Source organism: Talpa occidentalis, unplaced genomic scaffold, assembly GCF_014898055.3.
Source record: "Talpa occidentalis isolate TD23 unplaced genomic scaffold, MPIMG_talOcc4v2.1 talOcc4.8, whole genome shotgun sequence".
In the NCBI taxonomy this organism is placed as follows: Eukaryota; Metazoa; Chordata; class Mammalia; order Eulipotyphla; family Talpidae; genus Talpa; species Talpa occidentalis.
The window spans coordinates 2044558-2071654 of NW_023605194.1; the positions used below are offsets into that span (position 1 = coordinate 2044558).

Here is a 27097-nt window from a genome sequence, read left to right on the forward strand (position 1 = left end):
TTGTTTGTCAAATGTGTTGAAAACCAGGAAATCCTTTTGGCGGGATCTGAGGCCCGGCGTGTTCCTCCCCACACTCTAACCCCCTAAATCCTGAACCCGCTGCCCCACCACCACGGCGGGCCGGCGCCTGGGCTGACCCTCGGGGGGACCGCAGCCAGAGTCCCTGCGGGCGGGTCTGGACTGCGAGGGGCCTGGGGGAGTCAGCGGGGAGTTTTTCTTTCTTCTGCAAAGAAAGCGGGGAGTTTTCTTTCTTCTTTTCTTTTCTGAGCAGCGGAGGCAGGAACAGGAAGTGGTAACCCCTGCGCCCCCCACCCCCACCCCCGCCCTCCCGCAGAGCCCGGGAAAGGCCTCGAGTCAGCCGCTACCTCTTTCCTCTCCTTCAGGTTGGTTAGCATGACGATGGTCGCCGACTTCTGCTCCCAGACCATCCTCCAGAAGTCGTTGACGGTTTCCTGCTTGGGGCCTGCATGTGGGGGAGACACAGGGAGCACCCCCGTGGGTCCTGGCCCGTCCCCAAGATCCAGCCTGGCACCAGCCCCTCCTCCTCCTAGTAGGCCCGGGGAGAGCTGCCCGCTTCTCTGAAACACACAGGAAATGGATTGATGCCTCATTTCCTTAGAGAATCCCAGAAGAGCAGGGCTGGAGGGAGTCAGCGTATTTCAGCTTCCCCACCCTGTCCTGTTCTGCCACCTTCAAGCTGCCCGAGAGCTGGCACATCCCCAGGGCGCCAGAGCCGGCCTGGCACCGCTGGTGCATCCACAGCCCCGCATGACAGCCCCTATTTTTCAGGGAATCTGACTTTGAACAAGTTCCCTGGTGAGTTTGATGTACACTGAATTTGGGGATCACTGTTGCGAAGACTCTTGCCTGGGAGGGAAGGTGTCAGGACCCTGTCCATACCTAACTGGCCCAGCCCCTATTCCTGGAGGCTGGAACGGGATGGCACACTGCATGGAAAATCCCAGAAATTCCAGGTGGATTAGGGGCACGTTCCCCTGGCGCAGGCACCCGACCCCCACTCCACAAAGCACTGTGGAAGCCACAGAGAGAAACTCAAGGTCACTGGATGTGGTTATCAACACACAACCAGCCACGGCGGGCCTCGAGCGCCCTGTGTTGCAGGCAGGAGTGGAAGCAGGTGTGCGCTGTGTGCCTGCAACCTAACCTGCTCGTCACACCTGTGCTCTAGTGGCAGGTGACCCAGGTGCTCCCTAGAGGTCTGCGTTGTTCACAGGAGCGTCACATTGCAAAGCCTGCAGATTCTCAAATGCAAATGTGGGGTAACCGGCTGGTGTTGCCGAGAGGCTCACGCTGACGCAGCTGGAGGGGGGACCCCACATCCGCCCTCCCCAGCTCCGAGTCCCCAGCCTCCATGTGCTGCCTGCTACGGCGTGTTCAGGAGGTCTGCTGGGGCACCTGCCAGGGAAATGCTTGCCCCCTCTGCAACGCCCCCCTGCGGCACCCACACACCCTGGCGAGCTCTGCAGCCTCGGCGGGAAGCAGGGTCAGCCACCTTATTTTACAAAAATTTCATTCAGAAAGTCACTTAAGGCAATGCTTACCCTGAGCAGCTATGAATTTATTCTTCTCTTTGTAACCCTAGAAAAAACAAACGCAGACTTCTCAACTTCCGCAATTAGCTTTGCTGGAAGGATTTTTGCTGTTTGGTTAGGAAAGCAATGCATATTCATCACGGGGAACTTTGAAAACACAGAAAAAATAAGTTCAGAAATCCATTTCACAGCAATGGCAAAAATAAAAGCTACTCGGTATGTCCTGTCCAGGGTTTTCTGTTGTTCTGTGACGCCTTCCCTGACCTACCCACCAGCAGACTCGCGGGCGGGCATTGGTGTGACTTGTTAACATGTAGATTCTTTTATGTTATGTTTTCACAGTTTCATATTTACCAGAGATGCTCTTTTAAGATCCCATTACTAGGATTCCTCATAATCCACTGCGTGTGACTTTCCCGCAGGTGATGGGGCTGGTCCCCTCGGGCCCTGCTCTGACAGTAGCGTAAACACCGGGACCAGCACCCTGGGCCTAGCTCTGTCCTGACAGCGGATCTGGGGCTCGGCTAGTGGAACGACCTGTGCTTTTCTGCTGTCTGCACTTGGGGCCAAACCGCCGGGAGACGGACGCTCCTGGCCCCAGAGGGGGAAGCTGTGCGTCGTGACTCGCAGTCAAGCCCAGCGCGTCCCGCTGGCCCAGGGACAGGCGCCGCGGACTTACGTCTATGTAGGAGGCATTGATGTAGTCAGAACAGGGGGTGCTGTCCACTTGGCTCAGGATCACCCGGGAATGGTCGTCTGCAAGAAACAGCCAGGACGCAGGATGAGGAGCCCCCTGTGCCGCTCACGCCTCTGGTCGGCAGACACCCCAAGCATCCCCGTCCCCACGACAGCCCCGCCGAGGCCCGCGGCACCGGGAGGGCGGGCGGTCTGCCTCGCTGAAGAGTGTCTGGGACGGGCCTGGGCCCCGCACGGGGCCAAGTGGCGCCGGAGGGACCGATGTCGCCGAGCAGGGCGGCGGGAATCCTCGCCAGAGACGGGACAAGGCGGGGCCCTGTAGGGCGAGGCTGTCTCTGAGCCCAAGCTGGAGCCCATGTTGCCTGGTGCAGCGTCCCCGGGGCAGGACGGTGCCGCCATCCCAGGTCCAGGGACAGGTCCTGGTGCCGCTGGGACCATGGGCCTCAGGGTGTGGGGCTTGGGGCTGCGCTCCTGACCCTCCTGCTTCAGGCCCACCTCGGCTGGACAGTGAGCAGAAGCCCTGGGCGTGTGCCTCTGTACGGGCGGGTTCCGGAGCAGGGCCTAGTGGGGTGAGGGTGAGTGCAGTGTGGCCGGGTGTGCTGTGAACCGCTGCATGTGAGTGTGCGCTGTGTGTGTGCCTGTGTGTGGGGGTGAGGGGCGTGTGGGCTGCGTGTGGACTGTGTGTCTTCTGGGCTGTGTGACTTGCCGGGAGGTTCCGTGCGGGGGCCCGTCATGGCTGCTGTGGGTGTCTGTGTGGGTGTCTGTCACTGTGGCCTTCGTGAGACCCTTTCTCCATAAAATGTCAAACATTTCATCGCCGGACTTTGTGAGCAGCGCCACGACAAAGGTATCCGGGCTGGATGATGGGCATGCAGTTTTCTAATTTCACAAGAATCGGCCTTGGCATTTCCATGGGCCTAGGAGAGGCAGAGCTCGGCCCGGCCGAGACTGCTGGCCCAGCACCAACTGCCACTTGCCTGCCCAGGCCGGCTCTCCGGGACGGTAACACCATGCTGGGCATGTGCTCCAGCCGTTGCAGGCGCGTCACCCCGCATGCTGGTCCCACAGCCTGACACGAACCAGAGGGTTGCTTTGGGGTGTGGATCTGGGCAAAGACCCCGGATCATGGCTGTTTGTCCCCATGGCCACCATGCATCCGGGTGGCCTGGACTTCAGGGGCCGAGGCCAGAGCTGTCCTGCTGCTGCGGAGACCCTCCAGTGTGGCAGAGGGGCCGCTCGGCGCCACACCCAAACCCACCCCATGGACTTTGCCATGAGACCCCCCAGCTCAGGGGCTGATGAGGCCGAGGCAGAAATAGCTCCGGCTGAGCATGTAAAACTAGTGGAAATAATTTGGAGCAATTAACGCTCCGAGGACAGCTATAGAAAACAGAGGGTGGAAAATAGCCTGCCGGTTAGATTTAGAATCTTGCAGCTTCCTGTCTTTTCATTCTAAAAAGTCACACTTCGACTTTCAAAGCATTATTTCCTAAAATTATCAGCTTTTGGCACTTTTCCAGAAAGGAGGCTGCTCTCTCATCACAGCTACGGAGCCTCTGCAGAAGCAAAGGTGCCACTTCAGGGACACGCAGGCCTCTCGGGGGGGTGGGGACCCCCAGCACCACCCACGGTGCCTGGACCTCCCTGCACATCTGTTTTCCTGACTTCCGGCTGGAGGGAGGGTTCAGGGAGTGGGGAGCTGGTTGGAGACTTTCCTCCTGCAGGCACTACCTCCTTGGGGAGTAGCCTGGCCTGGGGAGCAGGCCCGAGGAACCCCACAATCATCCAGAATGCAGGCCAGCCTGTCTGCCTAGCACCTCCGGCTCCATCAGCCTCTCCTGCCCTTCAGCTGCGTCTCACTGGTGCCACCGGTTGGCTGTCTCCGGCCACCCTCCCCCCATGTCCCACCAACGTGGAATGCATCACATCCTGGCAAGGCCCCCAGACCCTCGTGGACCCTCGAGTTTCTCTGGTGTGATGCTCCTGGGCCTGGGGGGCTGGGGAGGAGGAACTCGGGGGAGTGCGGGCAGCCTATGCTGTTCCCACCACGCCCTGCACTGCAGAAAAGACCTCTTTCCTTCCTTTTGTGGCATAAGTGAGAAAAGAGCCTGGGGAAGGTGGCCGGAGGCAGGCCCTGCTGGTGCAGGTTGACATCCCTGGGGCGGGGGGGAGGGAACCTTCACGCCTGGGTCAGGGACCTGTGCAGGTAATTCCTGCACCTGGCATTGGCTCTGCTCCCGTCGACGCCCCACATCAAGTCCTGTTAGTAATAATGGAAGGTTGCCTTTACAGAGCAAGAGCCACCAAGAGAGAACCGAGCTCGGGAACCCCGAGGACGCTGGCCTGGCCGGGTGTATTCCAGATTCAACCCTCTGCAAACAAGGCGGGAATGGTCTCGACCCAGTGCTGAAAACCAGGGTCCACACATGCGGGGGACCCCAGCTTCTCTTACCCACAGAGCAGGTGGCCTCCATGCTAGCCCTGACAAGGCCACCAGAGCCGACCCGGACGCCCGTCCAGCACATGGGCTGGCTTCCTTGGGCGCATGGAGCCACCCTGGAAGAAGGGGCTTTCCCGGAGCTGGGGAGGCCTTGCGTTCAGGGTTCACACCTCACCTTGGTGGAGCCTCGAGGCTGCGTCCTGCAGCCTGGTGGACAAAGCCCCAGGAGGGTCCAGGCTGGGGAGGAAGCCTCACACAGTCAGCTCACATGGGGCCAGCTCCAAACTAGCAGTTTGTCTTGGCTCCAAGGCCACCCCCAGGCACAGTCCCCCCAGTGATGCCCCTGGACTGGCCACCCTGCTCCCTGGCACGGCCACCTCCCTGGGCTTGCATTTTCCAGCCTGTGGCCACCTTCGTCGTTGGGGTTAAAGTCGGGCTGATGCTGAGCCACCCGACACCGCGAAAGCTCCGTTTCTCCCCTCAGGCAGGGGACTTGCTGCCGGTGGCCAAGAGCACAGGTCAAGAGCAAAGACGCCCAGGGCCACCAGCTGGGGTCCAGTCCTGATCCCGTCTCAGTGGCCCCACCGAGCAAAGGCCCAGCAGCCAGACCGCCCCCCCCAGAGCACAGGCTGGGGGCCCCATGCTGAGGCAGGCCCCCACTCGGAGCCCCTCCACGGCCACGTGCTCGGGAGCCGCAGGCCAGGCCGAGCTTTGTTGAAACGCCACCCGCCAGGCAGAGAATGAAAATCTTACTGGGAAGGATGTTGGGGTATCTGTTTTTTTCTCTGTTTTCTTCTTTGTTGGCCAGTTCGAAAGTTCCCTGTATGTGTCCAGATGGTAACGACTGGAAGAGAAGACACAGTCAGCAACAAAGGCCGGGCCCATGTCAGCTGCCCGCTGCGGACAGCGCCCCGTGGGCAAACTGCCTCCCAGCCCCGCCCCTGCCTGTCCTCCTGTCTGTTCCTGCCTGTCCTCCTGTCCATCCCCCGCCTCTGCCCTCCTATCCACACCCTGCTTGGGTGCCGCGCAGGGGTGGGGAGAGTGGAAACTGGCTTTCTGCGTGCCCAGTCTGTGGGGCTAGCGAGGACAAGGCTGTGTCCCACGCTGCATGAGGGCAGAGCCTTGGCCATGGGTGGCCACCAAGCCCTGGGGGGTCCCGCACCTCTATGTACACACTGACCCGCCAGCTCAGGATCAAGAAGGGGGCGTAGACCTGGGCGTGGGGGCGCCGGGTGGGTGCTGGGGCACAGGCTGGAGCCCATCCACTGTAGACTCCATGTATGTGGACCCGCGGCCCGACCCCGACCAGCACCAGGGGCTCCCACCCCCGTCTCCCTCCATCTAGATGAGGGTGTGGAGGCTCTGCTGGGACCACGGGGGTTGCTCTGTGGTGGCCGCAGCAGCTGGCCACTCTGACCCGAGGAGCTGCCCCACATGGCCCCTGCCGTGCATAGGGGAGTGGCCCTCCGCCAAGCTGTCCAGCGCTCGCTCCTGCTGTCTGTCACCTGGACTCACGTCCCTGTGCTACTTGGGCGGCCAGGAGATGAGAGCCCGGGGAGGGCGCCGCCAGCAGGCCCCAGTGGGTCCGTGGACGCAGGTGGGTGCGTGTCTGCTTAGGAAGCGGGTGGGAGGCGGGAGGGCCATGCTTGCCCGGTGGACAGCACTTCAGGGACGCTCCAGTCACGTTCCTGACCTCCCGCTCCCTGCTGGGTGGACCAGGAGCCTGAGGCTGCTCCAGCCAGCATGGGGGACAGGGCTGGCTCTGCACGGGGGCTGGGGCTCCTGGAGACCCTCCTCCTGCTTCGATGGTATGGGAGGGTGGTGCTGCGGGGCAGGGGGGCAGGAGCCGAATGGCTCTCATTTGTGGGGATTTAACTGGGGGCCTGGGGATGACGTTGTTAGAGCAGCCTCTGCCCGAGTGGATGAGATGCCAGGACCTGACTTTCATGGGGTCCTGCTGGGGATGGACGCAGCTCCAGGCAGACACGGGCTAAGCTGGGCACCCCGCACCTCTCTCAGGTTAGGGCAATCTAGGGGCCAGGGGGTGTCCTCATCACCCCAGCAAGGAACAGACACACGAAGGTGAGTCAGTCGCCTGTCCAGGCTGTGAGAGGCAGGGGCGGGTGCCGAGGCGGGTGGCACACCCACACCTGCAGCGCCCACGACCTGGCTCAGTCCAAGCCGTCCCCCTGGAGTCAGTGCACTGAGCTGCTGCTCCGTGGCACACAGAGATCCAGACTCCTCTGGCTGTGCTCCTTGGAGATGCATCATCCTCCCTCCTGTCTCCAGGAGAGGCGCATGGCACAGCGGGTGAGCGAGGAGAGGCCGGAGCTCGGAGGAGAGGGCTGGTGCTCCTGGAACAGGGACACGGCCACCCTCGGGGGCCAAGTCCAGGGCCCCCCCAAATCTCCACCCCACTCTCCCTGGGTGCAGGGGCAGGAGGGGGGAGGAGAGCGAGGCCTTTGCTTTGGAGGCCCAATTTAAAGGGGCACCCCGGGCACCCAGGAATCAAGATGAAATAACAGGCAAATGCAACTTAGAAAATAAATGAGTGCCCCCCAAATCTGCGATGACCAAATATCAAACTTTGAAGCAGCAGATTAGGACGGCGCGGTGACCACTGGGCTTTCCTGGGGCAGCAGGACCTTCACCTTCACCTGGACGGCTGCATCGTCCCACTATTTTTTCATGTTCCATTCAAATTTGGTCCCGAGCCCTGCGTTTGTGCCTCTTTAAAATTCACACGTGGGCCAGCGCGCCTGTTCCCTGCCCCGCCTGGGGTGGCGCAGAACCAGCTGGTTCTGACTCAGAGCGGCCGAGCCCGCCCTCCCCAGCGGGCCACGGTCTCCGGGGAGAAACTCCAGCCCAAGGAGAACCGGGACAGAGGGCAGAGGAAAAGGTCCGGGAGCTGTAAGCGGGAGAGTTATTTTGAAGACAGAGTCAACTTCCCTTGTGTGGCTGAGCGATTGCACAACCTGCCTGGCGCTGTCTTTCAATGTGACCTAATTTCTCAAAAAAAGGAGACACATTTGGAAACAATTAAAAGGAAGCAAGGAGAGGCGGGCGGGGCCTGGGCTAAGAAGCAGCGTAGACGCGCCTCTGCCCACCTTTGGAGGCCCGTGTCTGGGCGAGACCCGCAGGAGTCTAGATGCGGGATTGCACGGTTCACCTGCCCCCCGGCTGCGCCCCCGGGGTGGGGGGCGACAGGCAGTGAAGACAGGCCGGGCCCCCCCCTTCCCAGGTGGCGGAAGCGGGCGCCGGGCCGCAGCAGGGCAGGCGGTCCCCGCAGGCACCTGTGCTCTCCCGGGGCGGCGCAGCACGTGGCCGCGCGAAATGAGGAAGGTGCAAAGGGAAGCGCAGCCTCGGGCTGAACCCCGAGCAGCAGAACCCCGGCGAATAACTGCCCACCCACCCCTGCGTCCGAGCATCACCCACCCCGTCCGTCTGCCTGCCTGTCTACCTGTCCACCTGCCCCTGTGTCTGTCTGGCCATCTGCCCATCCCGCCCGCCCGCCCGTCGCAGTCACAGCTCCCAAGAGGCGGATGGAAGGGCTGGGCCACCGCGTCACTAATCACATTTCAGATTTTTGTTCCGAGTTAAAAGAAACTGTTTGCGGCCTGGGGCACGGTTCCCTGCGGTCAATCCCTTCTCGGGTGGCCGCTGCCCTTGCTGAGTTGACGGAGGCCCTCCCGGCCCCCGCCCCCCCCCCCGCCCCCCAGGCAGCAGGATGGGAGCAAGCAGGGGCCGTGCGGCGCGGACACAGCCGAGTCAAGGGTCTTCGGAGGCTGAGCGGGCGCCCAAGCCGGAGCCCCGCGGGGGCGAGGGAGGGGCACTCCTGCTCTGGGCAGGCTGGGAGAGGCTGGTTTGGGGGCTCCCGTGCTTTCAAGGAGAAAGGGCGGAGGCTGCCAGGCCCGGCCTTCACACCATGTGGGGCGCGTCCGCACAGGCCCCCCTGCAGCCTCGCTCCGCCGGCCTCTCCCGGTGACCACGAGGACGGGGCGACAGCCGTGCTCGCACCCCCTTCGGGAGAGTCACAACCGAGGCCAGGTCCCGGCCCTGGGCACCTCGGGGCCACTCACGTTGAACTCCTCTCGGAAGCGCTTGCAGTCGTCGGCCGAGCGCACGCGGACCTCCTCCTCCAGGTGCACCGCCGGGATCGGGAAGTACTTCTTGGGCCCCGAGGGGGACCTGCTGAGTAGCATCACTCTCTGCTGCTCTGTGGGGGCCAAAAAAGATGGGGGCCGCTTAGTCAGACGCCCGATGGGTGGCTCAGGAACCAGACCGAGGGCCCTGGAAAGACACAGCCGAGGGGCAGGCCCGGGCCGGCAGCGGCAGCCGACAGGCCCCTGGAAACACCCGTCCCTGTGGGAGACGGGCTGCCCCAGCAAGCGCCCCCGCTCCGCCCGCCCGCCCGCCTCAGCCCAACTCCTGCTGATTCTGCCAAGGATTTGGGCAGATTCACCACCCGCTCAAGTTTCAAGGTGTGGAGCCAGAGAAGCATGATTACAGGTTTTTAGGTGCAAGCTCGGAATGGACTGGAAACCAAGGAGGGCAGGAGTCTCCTTTGCGCAGCCTTTGGGACAGGAGGCCCTGCCTCTCACACCACATGCGCCTCCGCCTCCGAGGGGAAGAGGAGAAGCCAGCCTGGCAGGGGCAGGGCGGGGCTGCAGCTGGGCTGCAGGCTGCAAGGGACTTGGGGCAAATGCTCCCAAGGCAGAGTGAGTGGGTGAAGACCAGAGGCTGCTGACGAGGCCAGCAGAATCACTTTGCTAGCGCGCTGGCAAAGGGCCCGTCCCCCCTCGCAGAGCTGTTCTGGAGCCTACCAAGACCTGCTCCGAGGCCCCCTCTTCCAGGAAGCCTGCCAGCGAGTGTGACCAGTTGCCACTCAGCAGCCACACCCTCTCTTCCCCTCCACCCCCGGGTACATGCAGGGCGGGGAGGGGGCAGGAAGGCGGCACCCGGAGGCCAAATGATCGTCCAACAAGGTCATGCCCCCTCCCCAGCGCTGCCAACACGTCTCCGGTGTCTCCATGAGTTCTGGGGGCTTATGGTGGGTTTTAAAGTTCCCTGTGAAGTCCCAGAGCAGTTTGCTCCCCCAGACCCCGGCACGGCTCAGCAGCCCCGCAGAGGAAGTGGCAGTGGCTGGTGTGAACCAGCATTGTGAAGGCGCCTGCCTCGCATACCTCGCACAGTCATCTCAACGTGCAGAAAGAAAAACCGTGGCCTTGTTAGGAGAGAGACAAGTCAGGGGCTGACTCCGGACCAGCGCCCCGAGCCTCTCCAGCGGGTCCCCCCTCCTAGCTCCACCCCAGAAGTGAGTGTGCGGGCCTCATGGCCAGTCTCATCCAGGGAGATGTTGGGACCCACTGAGAAACGCTACGTGACACAGCCTGTAGGGACAGGAAGTGAACAGTCTTTCCAAAAAGCCACCAACTGAAACAGATCAAGCACCCGTTTCACCCCCGAGAGGAAACAATCCATGCGAGGTCGCGATGGCGACATCCCAGACACCAGGGACAGAGGCAAGGCGGCCGGGGGGTGGTGGGGGGCTCGGCGCCCTCCCCCCGCAGGGTCCTACCTTGCTCTTCTAGGATCCCGTTGGGCATCTTCTTGTCGCTGGCGCTGACCACCGCTTTCCTCTGCTTCCTGAACCTTGGGGACACAGAGGGTTGGGGTGAGTGGGGCCGGCGTCCCAGGCCCGGGCCTTGGCGCGGCCGGTACCCACCAGGTGATCCGGGAGAAGCTCTTCCTGCTGCTCATGGCTGAGCCGGGAGCTGCCGGGTCCTCAGCCCGCCGCCCGCCGCCCGCCCGGGCCCACACCCCACAGCCTCGCCTCGCGGGTGCTCATTTCCTCCCGAGCCTGCCGAGGCGCGTCACCCGGACACTCCTACCTGAAGAAGTAGGCGGCCAGGAGCAGGAGGAGGAGGGACAGAAGCAGCGGCAGCAGCAGCCAGGCCAGCAGGGGCTGGGGTGAGCCGGGGCCCGGGGGACCTGGGGGGACAGAGAAGTCGCCGTCGTGATCTGGGGCAGGAGGCCAGGGGAGAGCGGGGTCTGGGCAGGAAGATTCACAACGCCAGAGGCACCCGGCAGTTTCCAAGCCAGCCCTGCCCGCAGCCCTTCTCCCTGGCGCCAGGCCACCGCAGAGTCTGGGGACCCCCCAGGCCATCAGCCCTTCACCCCGGATGCCTGGCCCTGGACAGGCAGTCACGGGCTTGAGTGTGAGTCGGACAACAGCCACGCGCCTCACACTAACCCAGGGCGGCGGCGCTCTGTGCCAGCCCCAGGGTGCGGCAGCGGCGGGGAGAATGCCCTCCATTCCCGTCTCAGGCCCAGGGAGCTCGCAGCCGGCTGCTGAGCTGCCCTCCCTCTGGCCACCCCTGTCTGCAGCCAGGGCTCGGGACCACGTTCCCCCAGGAGCAAGCTCTGCTTTGGGGGGCTCCGTAAGAGAGAGGCTTAGGGGTGGAGGCAGGAGGAGGGGACACAGCGGGAGAGCTGTGTTCTGGGGAGCCACGCTCCTGAAGACCCCACTGCTCCCAGCAGAGCGTGCTGGACGAGGGTCGTTCTCCGAGGCAGGAAAGCCAGGGTGAGTCCATCCTGTGCGGACGCGGCCCTAGGCCGGTGGCCATCGGCAGCCAGCCCCGGGAGAGGGCCAGCGCCCGGTCTCCCTCGAGTCCGCATCACTCGTGATGCACACAAAGCCTGTCCTCCTGGCGGGACAGAGACACGCGTGACCCCCGACCCCCCACCCCGCCACCAATATCCAGCGTCCATGTCACCCCAGAAAGACCACCCACGAAGCAGGAAGAAGCAGCTCCCCGAGGGGCGGGAGAGGTGAGAACGCGCCTCTGTGGTGCCAGGCCCCCGAGAGGTGCCCTTAGTGAACCAGAGCTGTGATGAGCGGACAAGGCTGCCCCGGTAGGTTCCTCCCACTCTTCAGACTCAAATTCCCTTCTCCGCCTGGGGGAGCTTGCGGCCCCCAGCTGTGCCCCGGGCCTGCTCTGTGTCCTGGGGCCTGGCGCTGGCAGTGTGATAGTTTCAAGGACACGCACCACGGTGGTCCCGAGGGGGAGCCGGAGCCCAGGTGGGGAAGGCTGGCGATTAGGCCCGTGCCCCCCACTCCGGAGGTCTGCAGAGGTGGGTGAAGTGGCCCGGGGTGCGCTTCCCAGAGCGCGTCCCCAGGGCTGAGCCGAGGGCTGGTGCACCCGCGAGGACCCGGGGCTGCTGGGGAGAGTCCAACCCAAGCGCGAGGCGACCGGGGTGGCCCGAGGCTTCGCCCGCTCTCGGCGGCACTGGGGCATCTCCCAGCACTGTCTGCCACGCGCTCACGTCCCCAGTACCAGAGGCTGGTGAGAGATCGGGGTCACACTCCCCCAGTGGCTCTGAGCCTCCGTGCACCTAGAGGTGCTGCTATTTTTGGAGCCGCTCAAAGAAACCACGGGTGCTAATTATACCCTGAGCGCTGCCGCCCCGCGCGGTGGGCCCTGGGGGTGCCCCTCCGCGCTCGCATGCGCCTCCCCCTCACTCTGCTCAGCTGGATCCAGGCTGCAGCAGCTCCTGGACCCGGGAGGGCGCTCACGTCGCGCCCGCGCTCTCGCTGCTGCCCTCAGTGCCTGTCTGTGTCTGCGCCTGGGGCGTTTGGGTAGATTCCTCCGGGGAGCGGCTGCAGCCTGGGCCCGCGCGAAGCGCTGCAGTCTCGGGTCTGCGCCCACCTTGACCCCCTTCTCTAGTTTCCAGACACGTGTCTCCTCGTTGCTCGCACCCTGGGCCTGCGCGGACCATGGCGGCCATCTCCTTCCTCCAGCGGAAAGGGCCGTCACCCGCAGGACCCCGGGCCAGCGGGACCCGCTGCCCCTCCCAGCGAGCCTTGCAGAGTCGCAGCCTCGGCCCCGCTGAGTGACCCGCCGTGTGTCTCGTCCCCGCAGCAGCCGCGGGAGCTGTGGCCTTCACACTCGATCCAGGCAGGACGAGGCCGACCACTTTGTTTTCGATGAACCTGAAGGCAGCCGGGGTGCACCTAGAGGTGCACCTCGGCGAGCCCTCGGCGCCCCCTGGGAGCAAGCGCACGGCCGCTTCTTCCTGCGTGAGGGCAGGCGCTGGGGTCTGCTGGAGGACCCGCGTGGACGTGGCTAGTGCTGGAGGGGGCAGCGGAGCGCTGAGCAGACCCTCTTTCTACAAGCACGGGACATGCTGCCCTTGGGGTGGTCTGCAGGGTCCATGCTGGGACACCGCGAAGTCCAGCAGCACAGCAGGCCGGCTGCCCGGGAGGCGGCTGCACAAGCGCAGGTTCAGTTGCCGGGGCTGCCGCTCGCCCCTTTCTGTGGTTCTGCATTGCCCTGGGTTTAATGCGCAGGGTGTGCTGAGGTTGTAAAGGGTGGACAGGCACCCCGAGCAGCTGTCCTAGCTGGGGCCGGGGTCGGGGGCTGGAGTTGGCCACGACAGAGACACACTCTTCCCTCTTCTGGGGACTGTGCGTTTGCAGGACGTTTGTCCAGGCTTAGGGAGTCACGGCACCAACTCTGGCCACCTTGACCCAGATTGCTCTGGAGGGAAGTTGGTCGTGCCTGTCTCCCCAAGTCTCGTGATGACCAAGTGTGGTGCTTAATCTCCTGCGTCACTGGACTGGGCCAAGAGCTCCGGGCTCCCTCCCCCCTCCTCAGTGTTCAAGCCCTAACAAGGGAGACCAGAGCAACGCGCCGGGGAAGCTGCCCCTGCTTTCTTTTCCGACGAGCCCAGGCGAGGTCTATAGAACCACCGCCTCCTGCACCCCACCTGCTCTTTCCCGAGTCACCCCGACAGCCGACCGTCTCTCTTGTAAGCACTTCAGCCTGCAGCCCTAAGAGGCCGGAGAGGGCCTAAAGGGCTCACGGCTACACCGATCTGACCTACAAATACCACCAGCAACCTCTTAACTCTTCCATTGTCCCGCCCACATTCAACACCCCCACTGGCTCGCTGGTGGCAGCTCGGGGCTGGTGTGAGGCTGGGCTCGGGTTTGCACACGGGGTAGGGCTTTTAACCCTCTGCTCTCTGCCCCCGGGAGCCGTTGCCACTTTTCAGCCCGGGGGCTGCAGCCAACACTGAGCAACAGGCCGGGGCCGGGCTGCTGCCTTCGGCGTGAAAGATGGTCGGCAAACTGGGAGAGGCAGAGATTGTCTTCTCCCGCCTGACAGTCTCCACCACCCCAGGGGTCCCGAGAACCCATCGGTGGCTGGGGGGGAGGGGAGTGGCAGGTGAGGAAGAAGCGGCCTTACCTGAGGTGGTGAAGGTCCAGTTGCTGTTGGCTGCGGTGGTCTCGTTGCTGTGGAGGGCCCTGGCCAGCGGGAAGCTAAAGCCCGCCAGCAGGAGCGGACAGAAGGGCTCCATGGCCAACCTGGAAGGGCAGAGACGGTGTCAGAGGGCGCTCGCCCACGCCCGGGCCGGCTGACCCCGCCAGGGGGGGCCCACAGCAGTCACAGGCGGTCCCTGGGGCCAGAAACAGGGTGGGCTGGGGAGATAGTGGGCGCTGGGTGGGGGTTTCGCCTATTTGGGCGAGGGAGGGTGAGCTTTACCACAGTGGACACCTGCGCTTGGAAAGTGACTCAGCTCTGAACAGGCCAGGTGGGCGTCCGTGAACCCCCCACAGGCCATGAAGGCTCCAGGACCGAGGTGAGGGCTGCGCTGGGCTATGGCTCGATGGTGCCAGCTGCAGGTGCGGGGGCCCGCGGGAGCCTGCGGGGGCCAGGCGGGGACCAGGCCCGGCCTGCGCAGCTCAGCGGGAAGCAGCTGACCTGGCCTCAGCACCGGGCGGGGAGCGGCCCTGGCTCCCAGGGCAGCAGAGGTTGCACAGAGAAGGGCCCAGGCCGGCCGGGGCGCGACAAGCACTCTCTGACCTATGTGCCCAGGGACAGCTTTCCTTGAGGGAGGCGAGATGGAAATTGTTCACGTGGGCGGGTGCCTGCACCCCTGGGCACAGCTGGGCAGGAGAGAAGGACAAACGCTTCATATTTTAGAGCGTCTCCATGAAGAGCACCTAGATAAAACCGTGTCCCGCCTGGCCTGGTCCTCCGGAGGCGCTCTCCCCTGCCGGCGCCCGGTCCCTCCCGCCCCGTGCACAGCCCCTGTCCCAGGGAGCCCTGGCGTGGTCCGGGTCCCTGCGGGACAGAGCCCCACCCAAGTACGCCTGGTCAAGTAGAGACGGAGAGGGGAAGCCTAGGCCCAGTGTAGGGGGGCGGAGGAGGCAGTTCTGGGCCAGGCCACGGCCCCTCCCGGCTTCCTGGGCCTGTGGCCCTCGGGTAGACCCCACCCAAGTACGCCTGGTCAAGTAGAGACGGAGAGGGGAAGCCTAGGCCCAGTGTAGGGGGGCGGAGGAGGCAGTTCTGGGCCAGGCCACGGCCCCTCCCGGCTTCCTGGGCCTGTGGCTCTCGGGAGATGCCAGGTCACACCGGGAAGGTGATCTCGGATCCACAGGATTTTTTAAAATTCAAGGCTATTAGCTCTCAACGGATTAGGAGAAATGTTTCTTCGGCTCATTACTCTTCCTTTTAATTGGGGGAAGCAAAATAAAACCAGCTGAAGAAAGAGCGTCTGGAAACGTATTTTGAAATGACAAAGGCCCTTCCAGAGCTGCCTGCTTTGAGGTGCAAAAGGGCCCAAATGTCTGCACAAGGAGACGGAGCTCAAGTTTGTTACCACCATCGCTGCCACGCGGACCCCCCGGCCGGGCCCTGGTCCTGCCTCGCCCTGGCCCGGCCCAGCTGCCACAGAGATGCAGGGGCGGCCAGACCTGGGCCGACACTCCCTGCGGATCCGGGAGTTCAAGGTATCCCAGGCTTGGCTTGGAGACTGCGCGCCAGCCCCGAGGCCTCGCGGGGGACCCCTCTCTGCTCAGGCGGCGGCGGGGCTTGACACGGGCCTGGGCACAGGAGCATGTCCACTGGCCCGGGCACAGGTCGTGTCCACTTGCCTTCCCCTAACAACGAGGCAGCTCGTTCTCTGCGACGGGGCCGCGGCTGCCAGACCTTTATTTTCGCTTTCTCTCTTGCTGTGTCACGTCATCTCTCCTCTCGTCCATGAGGCTTTGGGGGACTGGGCAGACGCGCAGGTGAGGCTGTGGGCAGCGGCCGGCAGGGCAGGGGCAGGGAAAGGGCCAGCGGCCCACCCCCTGTTATGGGAGACTGGCCTGGTTTAGATTTTCCGGGCAGGAGCGAGAGCGACTCGTTGAGTGACGGCTGGCGTGGGGAGAAGGACAGAACACGCGAGGGTGCGGGGCCTGTAAGCGCAGCCGCCGCCGAGATTTCACTGGCTCTTGGAAACTCAAGTTACTGGGGGTGGGGGGTGATGTGATGGGGGGTGCAGTAACGGGTGGGTGCGGTGACGGTGGGTGATGTGATGGGGGTTGCAGTGACGGGGGTGCAGTGACGGGGGTGCAGTGATGGGGTGATGTGACGGGGGTGATGTGACGGGGGTGCAGTGACGGTGGGTACAGTGACGGGGGTGATGTGATGGGGGTTGCAGTGATGGGGGTGCAGTGACGGGGGTGCAGTGATGGGGTGATGTGACGGGGGGTGATGTGATGGGGGTTGCAGTGACAGGGGTGCAGTGACGCAGTTTACTCGTCTGTGGGGGGGGTGAGGTCAGGTGTCGTCCGACCCCCAGGGGCTGGTGCTAAACTTGGCTCCTTCGTGCAGCTGGTGTCCTGGAGACGGGGTTCCCCTGCACACGGGGGAGCTGGGAAGGGCGGGAAGGAACCCCAAGGCACGTGTCCTGCTGGGAGTTATGCTGCTCCTGCTCCCTGCTGCTGACAGAACTCAGCAGCCACCCCTTTACAGGCCAGTGCTTCAGGACAGCCACACTGCGAAAGACCGCGGGGCACTTGGGGGTCACACGCTGAGACTAATTCCATCAAAGCAGCTTTAAAAATTCACAAGAGCAATGCAAAGCCCCGACTTCGGACATTCTGTCCATACCGGCTTCCAGCCGGCCCCGGAGCAGGGCCAGGCGCTGGGGCCTGGGCTGGTGCAGCGAGGCCCCCAGGGACGCAGCCCAGAGCTGCCCTCTTGGTTAATCCGTTCGGGGATGATTTCAATATCCTATGCTCCACGCGCGCATTTGCATAATTCCAATTATACACATCTTGCCCTCTTGAAGATGAAGAAAAAGTGAAGAGCTTATGTGATAAGAATTAAGCCTTTCCACATTCCAATAAACACAGCAGAAGCCGGATGGCTGAAGAGCACATGTTCAGGACCGAAAGCCGAGCTGGAACTCACTTGATCGCCAACCAGCCGCCGCCCGATTCCCCACGAGAACATCACAGGCACCTGCGGTGCTCCCGCAGCCGAGCCCGAGAGACCGAGCCCGAGAGACGGCCGCGCCCCACAGCCGGGCTCTGAGGCCCAGTCTTGTTCCCGCTGAGGGAAGTCAGCCCTTCATGTGACACAACAAGGAAGGACGCTGGGGGCCCCGTAAGCAGCTCTCTCCGCTCCCACGCAGGGCTCCCGAGAGGCAGAGGTGGGGACGGAGCCTTCGCTGCCCGTCTGAACACGGATGACTCCAGACAAATCCCAACGAGGACCCTGGGCATTGCAGGGAGGCTGGAAGAGCCTGTGGCTGAGTCTGATCCCGCCTCCCTGGACACACAGTCCAGCAGACGGCCGGCGGCAGGGGTGGGCCACGCAGTGACCAGGCCTCCTCTGACACCCCTGAGCTCTGGTTTTGTCCTCAGCAGCACCGAGGCCAGAGGGGCCTGGACAGGCCAGGCAGAGCCCCAGGCCCTGCAGTGGTGAGGAGCTGCGGCTTGAAGCCAGACCGCCCGATTCCAAAGGCCCTGCTGCTCCTGGGTCTTGTCCCCCCCAGCCCAGCCTCCCCCCGCACCCCCCCCATAGTGAGTGATTTTCATCAAATGACAATCTCACCACAGCACAGCTTCCTCTTCAGAGGCTTTCGCTGCTCCTAGCTGAGCCCATGCGCCTAGGCTGGTTGGCCTGAGTGGCCAGCGCCCTCCACCCCACCCCGCCACGTGCCGCTGACCCCATCCAGCACAGGCCGGACTTCCTACCCTTAAGCGCATGGCTTCTGGCTCCCAGTGCGCCGAGCAACCTCCCCTTGCCTGCCAGGCAAATGCCTTGGCCCGTCACCTCTGAGCCACGCCAACCTCTCCAGGGACCCATACCCAGGTGCAGCAGGCTCCACGGGCACGGGAGCCCGGTTCCAGGCTACCTCCTCGCCGCTTGTCTGCTTCCCTGCATCTGCGCCCCCAGCTCTGTAGTCTGAAGAGCATACAGTAGGTGCTCAATGCGTGTGCATGAAGGTGCCCCTCTTCCTCAGACGCGCCTCACTGTCCACATTTTCAAACCCTCACAGAGAGAAGGAGAAGCACGGCCCAGGCCAGCCAGGCCCCGCCAAGACAAGAGCTGCTGCCGTTTCGAGAAACTTCCCTCTTCCGTGCTGCGCCCACCTGCAGAGGCCCTGCCCTGTTTCTGCCCACACAGCACAGACTCCTGTGCATCTGGTCTCCTCCACCCGAGGTCGCTGAGCCCATCCCGCTGCCGTGGGCGGGGGCACCACCCCCCAAGGGCCCCCACAAAGAGCGCCTGGAGTCTCCTGACCCGCGTTGGGCAGGGTCCCCTGGTCTTGCTGCTGTGAATACACTGCTGTGAGCTTGGGGCCTCGCAAGTGTTTTTCACTCCTTGGGGTTAACGTTGTCCGTGGAATCGCTGGGCTCAAGGGGTAGGTGAGGAATTATGTTAATTTTACATTAACTTGAAATGGTTTTCAAAGGGAGAATGTGGGGAAAGCCTGGAGACGTGGCTTCTCCTGGGAAAACCAGACCCGGAGCCTTCCCCTGTGGCTGAGGGGCCGGGGCCGCCCACTCCAGCCCCACCACCCCTTCCCCACTCCATGGCTGGACAGCCCGGTGCTGCCCGAGCGGCCTCCCCCACCCCCGCACGTGGGCCTCCCGCTGGGGGAGACCCTGCCCCAAAGAAGAGGCGTGGTGATTTCGAAGCACGCCCCTCCCAGGCCACCGTGCCCCCCACTGTGGGAGGGTGTTCTTTCGGCTTGTCTTCCTTAATATGCCGCAGATACACGGTTTAATCTTCTTTTATTAAAAATAAATCCACCCTCCTGGCTTGGGTCTCCTGTGTAAATATCTAATTAGGGCAGAGACTTAGCCTGGCCCACCGGGGGTGTGTCACCGTCACCCGGGGAGGAACCAGCTCCAAGAGCTGCCCACACCTTCCGGAGAATGTGAACGGCTGAAGGGTGAGCTTGGATCATCTGCAACCGCACGTCCGGTTATCTGGGAGAAAACTTGCCCCCAACTTGCAAGTAAGAGAAGAAGTAAGAGAAGAATGTCCACGCTCGGTGACTCAGGCTGCTTCAGACACCCCCGGCGCTGCAGGCCTGAGCGGGCACCCTCCTTGCGGCTCTGCTGTGTCCGGGGGCCTGGGGCCAGGGGGCTGGGGCCAGGGCCCGGGGGCCAGGTGGCGGGGCCAGAGGGCTGGGGGGCCAGGGCCGGTCCCCTCTGCACCCGGGCACACCTCAGTGCCTCAAGGTTTTTGGCCAGGCTGGGATGGGTGAGGGCACCGCTGACATCTGGCCTGGACGCCTCCGGATCACCTTGCACATGGGCATCCCGCGACCTAAGGGTGCCATGTACATTACACAGGAGTGTGTCAGGACCCTTGGCCTCTGACACACCCACCCACGGGTCAAGGTTCCGCGACCCAAGTCACGAGGAGAGAGCGTGGACAGTGCGGGTCTTTCTAGGCCTTATCAAAGTATGTCCATGGTGGCTTCATGCATTCACGCGGGCACTCACTCGCTCATTGACTCACTCATTGACTCACCTGCTCATTCATTTCTCTCCTCATTCACCCATTTCTTTATCCAATCACTCATCTACTCAATCACTTATTCATTTACTCATTTTCTCATTCATGTATGTCTGTCCTCATGCAACCACTCACTCAACTGCTGGCTGGCACCTGCTGGACAACGGTGCCCTGTTCACCTCTCTGTCTACCCGGACACTGTTCTTTATGGGTTGCTTTTCCCAGCAGCCTCTTCATGCTCACGTCTACAAATCCTGTCCACCCCAGTCCCGCGGCCCTCAGAAATAGACTCTCCCTCCATTTCTGCTGCCCCTCGAGAGACCGCCTGGCTCCTCCAGCTGCTGCATGAGCCCACACCCTCAGGGAGACTCTGCTTCCTCCACGTGCAACTTTGGGGGGACTTGTCTCTGCCCTCTCTGCCCCAGCTAGCTGACCAGTGTCCACCTGGGAAGACTCCAGGGTGACACTTTTCTTTACTGGTGACACTTTTCTTTATTGATGCTCTGACAGCAAACTACGATCAACACCATATAATTGTGGAAAATTATAACAGCAGCGCAGCAGTGAACCAAAAGTGTTTCCCTTTGGGAATATTAATGGACACTCTTCTCTTTAATAGAAAATTCTGCCTGTTTCATAAAACTGTTTGCTCTCACACTGCGAAACATTATGGCACTCATGAATTTTTAAAGAAACACTGATTTTAGCAGACCAGGAGCCCGTGATGGAGATTTGGTTATTTGTTTACTTATTCAATGAATATTTACTGGGTGTCTTCAGGACAGAACATGGGGGGCGGTAAGGCAACGAGATCAGACGTGCATGTGCCCCAAGGGGCCTCTACGCTGCTGGGCAGACAGCCCCTGCGGAAGAGCGTCGGTGGGCTCAGGTGGGCGGGGTCGGCACCAACCCACCCGATGGTCTGCTGCCTTGGCCTCCGCGCAGCGGTGCTGGGGCTGGAGGTGCCTCAGGACTCAGGCCCCACTGCTGCCTGCGGGATGCTCCCCAGCAGGGAGTCAGGCCTCACCCAAGCCCGCCACAGCAGGTGCGCCACGGACTGTGCAGGAGCCCAGAGGTGCGCCCTCGGCTGCGGTCACGGCTGGGCTGGGCCCGTCGCTGGATCTCGCGCTGCTCTGCCTGGTGAGGAGCCGCCTGCGGGTCTTTAAGAAAGCAGGTGGGAAGGGATCAATCAGCGATAGCTTAATAGGTGGGGTTCCCTGGGAGCTGCGTCTGCACTCATGGGCAGAGGTCACGGGGAGCTCTGGTTCACTGGCCAGGAGGCTGCGGGGCTCCAGGGTGGCCATGAAGGCAGCTCCCTAGGGACCGTGTCTTGTCCTGAAGTAGTTCACGTGATGCCGGGAGCTCCGGGGCGCAGTGAAATCAGCCCCGACACAGACCCCGGGGGAGCGGGACCCCTGGGCCCCTCCACCTGTCTCTAGGCCGGTCGATTGTCTCTGGAATCTGAGGCCTGCCTCCCGGGGTCCACGGGGTCACAGTGCACCTGCTAGAGAGGGGGGTCTCCATGAAAAAGGGAGGTCCCATGTCCCTGTCCCCCTGGGGAAGGGTGGAGCTGAGCAGCAAAGGGAAGTTGGAGAAGCCTTGAAGGCACGTGGAGCAGAGACATGTGAAGACGCAGCTCCGCTTGCTCCTCAGCCTCGGGCCTGCACCGGGACTCTGGGGACGAAGAAATTGCAGGGCGAGAGATCTGAGGGGGGGCTGACACTGCAGCCGTCCACTTGAGATGGACTTTGATTTTGCTCCTTTGCCCCAGAATCGCCTGGCCCCATCTGCCCCCTCACAGGAGGCGCCGTGGACTTGTGGCAAGTTTTCAGGCCTTGGAGGCCCTGCTTGGAGCCGACCCTGTTTGGCTGGGCATGTGCCCCAAAGGGGATGGGGAGCTGAGGGCGTTTTATTGGGGAAACGTGACCTTTTTGCTCTTCTCTCTTTGCACACTATTCCGTTAGGTTCTTCTGACCCGAGGAAGAGCACACTTTGTCTTTACGCGGCGGAGGCAGGACCCTTTAGAGTGTGCAGGTTTGGGGGTCCCCAGGTGCCCCTCAGTCTGCAGAGACCCTGACCCAGGTTCTGCTCTGGGCACGGACAGTCACACCCCAGGAGTCCAGGGCTGCGCCCCTGCACTGGCAGCCAGGGGCACCCAGGGCTGCCCAGCCTGCCCTTGGGCTGGACACTGGCCGCGCCACCCTCAGGTGACGTAGGAATTCTAGCCCCACATTTGGTTTTAGGAGCTGCACTAGCGGGGGGTCCTGAGCGTGCGGGATGCGCTGGCGGGGGGGGACGGGGGGGGGGGGGAGAAAACCCCGCCCCCACGCACGCGCAGTTGCTGGAACCCGCGTGCGATGCCGGAGACGGCCAGCAGGTGGCGCCGTTGGAAAGCCCGGGACCGGCGTCCGCCCCCAGCACCTGCCCGGGCTCCTCGCCCCGCTGGGCCTGCAAGGTCAGGCTCAGAACCCCCCGGGCATCTTCCAGGTGCCTCTGGCTCCCGCTCGAGTGATCACCCGTCCCCGCCAGGTCAGACCTTGTCCTCCCAGTGTCTCCCTGCTCACTGCGCTAAAGGGCTGGACGACCCGCATAGCATGGTGCATGGCATGGTGCATGGCGTGGTGCATGGCGTGGTGCATGGCGTGGTGCATGGCGTGGTGCATGGGATTCTCCAGGACAAGCACCTCCTTGGATGCGGGATTTTATTTCATCATCTGTGCATCCACCAGCTCTGCTGCAGTCAAGAAATGTAATGATTGCACGGTTCCCCTCGCCCCCAGTGAGGCTCCATAAATCCGCTGGCCGCCACGCTGGGGGCTGGCGCTCTTCCCGAGCCCAGATCCTCCTGCTCATGCAGAATGAACTACCCCGAGCACTGTAACTCCAGTCCTACAAACACAGCGCTGCTGTGGCCGAGGTGGCGATTCACTCACAGGAGCCTCCGGAACGTGCTTGCTTTTCATTTAAAAGCAGCATCATCTCCTTGACGGAGCAAGTGACAGCTGCCAGGCCTGGTGCTGGTTTTCAAGGAGACGAACTGGGGAGATCTGACCTGGCAAAATGCGCTAAGCGATATCCAGGCCTGACTGTGGCATGAAGGCTATAAAGGAGCTGGGGCGCCCCAAGTGTTCAAACTTGCACTTTTAAAATCCTTTCCAGCATCCTTCAAACCACAGCTACGTCCCCCGCAGCAGGCCCCAGGGCAGAGCCTGGGCCCGGTTCCCTCTCTGAGTCTGTTCAACCAGCCCAACAGAGGCCGAGGGGGCGCCGCGCTGCATCTGGGGACACAGCCCCCAGCAGGAGGCACTCAGGATGAGCGAGCGGCCGGGCCCACCCACCCACGACACGCACGGGCCTGAGACCCCAGTGGGCCACTATGGGCCACTAGCCCCCCCAGACCCAGCAGGTGTGTCCCGGGAAGATCTTCAGGACACACCAGGTGTCCCAGCGCCAGCAGGGTCCCTGCTGTCTCGCTGCCCCTCTGGCTCAGCACAGGGAGAGGGCACTGAGAGACTGGCCGGCTGGGCATGGTGTCTTGGGGGGCGGGGAGGGTGGGACGCAGCCTGCTGGCCTTGTGCCTTTGGAGCCAGGCACCCATCTACTCCGCTTCAGAGGAAGACCCGGCATCTTCTAGACACTGCTCGGTCTCCTCCGACTCCCTGCCTCTCTCACACCAATCTCTCCAGGCCGTGGAGGTGTCGGGCAGAAAACCCTGTGAAGATGTGGCTTCTGCTGGCACCACCTGAGAGAGGCCAGATGGGGGCAGGGGCCTTCCCACGCTGAGAGGGCGGGGGCAGGGCTGCAGCCCCTTCCTGAATGCCCTGGCCTACTGGGGCAGAAGGCACAGGGAGTGGGTCTGGAGGCCTTAGCATCTTTAAACTGACCCCTGACTCTTGAACTTGCTAAGAATCTCAAGGATTTCTCCTTCCTGAAATGAAGCTATTTTAGGCACAGAGAAGCTCTTCTACCCCTTGTCCACCCCGACCTTCTGGAAACTCCACACTTGCCTGGGCACAGACACTAGCCAGAGCCCCGGCCCTCACGGGTAGCTCGGAGACAGACGGGGCCCATGCACTGCCTCATGTGGAGGACTCGGGGATCAGAGGAGTTAAGTAACCTGCCCAAGACCGCACAGCTGTCAAATGGCAGAGCCGGACTCAAACCCAGACAGTGGGAAGACAAGCAGACGTTGGACAGCCGCGTCCCCCCATCAGCGGGGGCTCGTCACAGCTGGCGGCGGCTCCAACCCCGCGGGGTGTTATCAGGACAGGCGTGGGGGCTGGGGCCTCCAAACTGACCATTTCCTCTCTGCACAAACGACATTCTGTAAATTCCAAAAACCCACTAAAAAATATTTACTTTAGCCCCTCCCCACCCCCTCGATGAGCTGTTTTGGCACTAACAGATGGTGGGACTCTGGGGTGGGGCCGTCAAAGCTCTCAGCACTCGCCTCATGTCTGTTCAGCCTGCAAAACGGCAGCGTCATTACATGGGAGCTAAAAAATATGTGCTCAGTGAGTGGATGAAATGCCCAAAAGGTTTACCCAGAGACTGTCAGAGGCGGCTCACCCCGGCCCCCAGCACCGTCCAGTGGTGCCCGGCTGTGTCTGCTCCACTCCCCGTCAGCACAGACGCCCACGAGAGCCCGCGACCCCGGAGGGAGAAGAGAAACTCAAACTCGTGGGCGCCGTCGGGTGCCGGCCGGCCAGGGAACGGGCCAGGGAACGGGCCAGGGAACGGGCCAGCGGATTTGTCCTTCTCCAAACATCGGGTTGAGGATGTTCCGGTGGAGAAGGGCGGCCTCTTTGAGAAAGCGGACCCAGGGGTGAGCTCCGGCTTTGGAGGCCCTTCGAGCGAACAACAGCCTTTTATTGCAATCCCCGGACACCGCGCGGCGGGGCAGGGAACCCGCGGGGCAGAGCTGTCCTGGAAATGCCTTTGGGACGGGACACAGGCTGGGCACGCCAGGGAGGCCCTGGACTATCTGGGCGCTGGCGACGCCAAGCCAACAGAAAGCCGGGACCTGAGCCTGGTCAGGGGCCCCCCCACCCCCGCCCCCTGCTGGCAGAGGCCATTCTTGCTTGGGTTCTCACCGTTTTCTAGAAACTACATAAAGCACCACTGGGAGCTGGGAGGCCCACGACCTCCTGATGTTCAAACGGGAGGACAGAGATTTAGATTAAGTGGTGATTTTCAAGTCCGAGTGAGCCTGACAGGATATTGCGTGTGTAAAATTCTCCCTCTGCTTTGAGCTTGCCCATGCAAATCTGCTTTCTCCTTGGCTGTGAAATTGCACCCAGAATTTCACCGGGGGACACTGGCGGCATCTGGGTTCCACCCTCCCAGGAGCAGGTAATGGCAGGAAACCCAACAGCATCATTCTCTCCACCCCCAAACTTCAGCAAGAGAGCAGGGCAGAGCCACCTGTGGCTGATGCTGTCCTGGGTTCCACTGTGTCCCCCCAAGTTCACGCCTACCTGGAACCTCAGAGTGTGACCTGTCTGGGACCAGATCTCTGCAGGTGTGGTTTGCCAAGATGAGCCCATACTTGATTAGGGGTCCTTGGAGCCAGGGACAAGCGGCCTTATGAGAGGAGGAGCAGGCGAGAGACGCAGAGGAGGCGGCCATGTTCAGTCAGTGGTTTATAAGAAGAAACTCGGCTTCGATTGTGTCCTGGTTTCTGGCTCGAGCCCCTGAAACCCCCAGAAGCTCCTAGGCGATAGGAGCACCCTGAGCATCTGTTGTTCTAGTATTTGCTCTTTGACCCCAGTTTCTAACCCAGAGCTCCTGAGACCTTGTCATTTCACTGGGTTTGGGGCGGCGGGACAGGGGCGTTTTCCGTTCTAATGGGTGGGTTCCCAGGTGGCCTGGGTGGGGGCCGGCCCCCAGGAAGACCAAGCTGGGATTAGGAGCCTGGAATTTCCAGCCCTGCCCCTCATTATCCGGAGAGGGGTCAGGGGCTGGAGAAGGAGTTAATGATTGATCCTGTCTACGTGGGGAGGCCTCTGGAGAAATCCCATAAGATGGGGTTTGGAGAGCCTCCCCTGGTCAAACACACCCACATGCCAGGAGGGTGACGCACCCCAGGTCCAGGGACAGAGTTCGGGGGGCACCGGGGCTCCTCCCAGCCCCCACCCACGGTGTCCCCTCACTGGCTGTCCATCTGCGTCCTCTGTCCACCCTCAGTCACAGTAGCTGGAAAGCCAGCAAATGTCCCGAGCTCGGGAGCTTCCCTGGTGGGGTGGCCAGGCTGGCAACTGACGTCTGAAGTGGGGGCACGGTCTGAGGGGCAGAGCCCTCAGTGCGGGGCCTGATGCTGTTTCTAGTGTCAAAATCAAGTAAGTTGTGGGGCGCCCAGCACGGTGGAGAGCCATGACAGGGCGCAGGGAAGCGTCAGGTGCAGACAGGAGCCCATGGGGGCCCTGCTTCCCCCAAAAGCCCGGGAGCGGAGTGAAGCAGCCGCAGCCGGGAGGGACGAGGGTGGCGGCACAGAGGTGGGGGCGGCCCAGCCCCGGGTCAGACCTGCAGCCGCCAGGCCCGGGAGACGCTGCTTCTGTGGCTCGTGTCCGTGTTTCCCAGCAGCGCAGACAGCTGCGAGGAGGCTTGGAGAATGCCTCCAGCCCCCGGCCACCCCCTCCCACTTGGGGGCCGGGGGTCCCCACGACCCCCTCCCCCTACCCGCCAGGACCCTGCTTCGGGCGTTCCCTGCCAAGTGCACCTTCACCCCGACGGTCCAGCCCCGCTGCGCCGGGCGCCTGAGGGCTGAGAGACAATGCGGGGCGCTGGGGTCAGCGATGGCCACTGCCCTTCCCGTCGGGCCTCCCTCGCCCTCCACCCTTGTGCGTGTCCTCACACGCCACTCACGGGCGTGGCCGCTCATACCTTATTTTTCTAAAAATCTCAAACATGAGTCTTCGGAAGGAGACGGACCCGGTGTGGTGGGAGGAAGAGCGAGCCCACCCCGCTCCGAGTCGGAGCCACCCCACGCTGGGGGGCTGCGGCCAGAGCTCTCTGTCGAGACTCTTGGCTCCCGCCACGCTGAGACCAGAGCCATGATGACCCCCACCGTACGGACGGGGAAACTGAGGCACAGAGACTGGGTGACTTGCCAGGGGCCCCCTAGCGGGTGACACGGCTTCCCTGGCGGGCAGGGCCGCGCTCTGGGGTGAGCACAGACGGGGCGCAGCAAATGGGGTGCAGACGCACGTCGCGGGGCTCCTGCAGAGGCGCTGAGCGCGGAACCTCATCCCTCCTGTCTGAATCACTTCTCCTGATTAAACACTAGCCCTGCTTTCCCGGCTCCCATTGTGCTAAATTACATGGTGAGCGTGTACTGCAAATTATACTCATTATTAGAAGTTACACGGCAGCATTGATACTAATTAAGTTGGGTCTCATTTCTTAGCTCTCATTTTGCAGCGCTGGCAGGGCTCCAGCGTGCGTCTGCCGTGAGCGTGGCGGCGACGCGGCGGCTCCGGCTTCCCGGGATCACCCCACGCGCAGACACGCTTACGGACACTATTTTGCTGCGTTCCGTTTTTCCTCTTTTTTCCCAACGCCCTTGTCAGGATGGATGTAGCCGAGTAGCTTTAAAC

General features: G+C 62.7%; 1 protein-coding gene across 4 annotated transcripts in view; it reads right to left on the minus strand.

Annotated features, from left to right (window-relative positions):
• PTPRE (protein tyrosine phosphatase receptor type E) overlaps nt 1–27097 on the minus strand; it is a 99972-nt gene that overhangs the window by 13857 nt on the left and 59018 nt on the right. For 3 of the 4 annotated variants that reach the window (XM_037497148.2, XM_037497147.2, XM_054690492.1), the window contains 8 exons: nt 13941–14059; nt 10581–10680; nt 10268–10341; nt 8769–8905; nt 5443–5533; nt 2233–2309; nt 1563–1599; nt 366–463 (listed from right to left, as the gene is read on the minus strand). In XM_037497148.2, the coding sequence (XP_037353045.1) occupies nt 366–463; nt 1563–1599; nt 2233–2309; nt 5443–5533; nt 8769–8905; nt 10268–10341; nt 10581–10680; nt 13941–14052 (726 nt within the window). In that variant the 5' untranslated portion in view covers nt 14053–14059. Of the gene's footprint in view, nt 1–365; nt 464–1562; nt 1600–2232; nt 2310–5442; nt 5534–8768; nt 8906–10267; nt 10342–10414; nt 10462–10580; nt 10681–13940; nt 14060–27097 lie in introns of those variants that run through there. The other variant, XM_037497149.2, reaches the window with a different exon arrangement.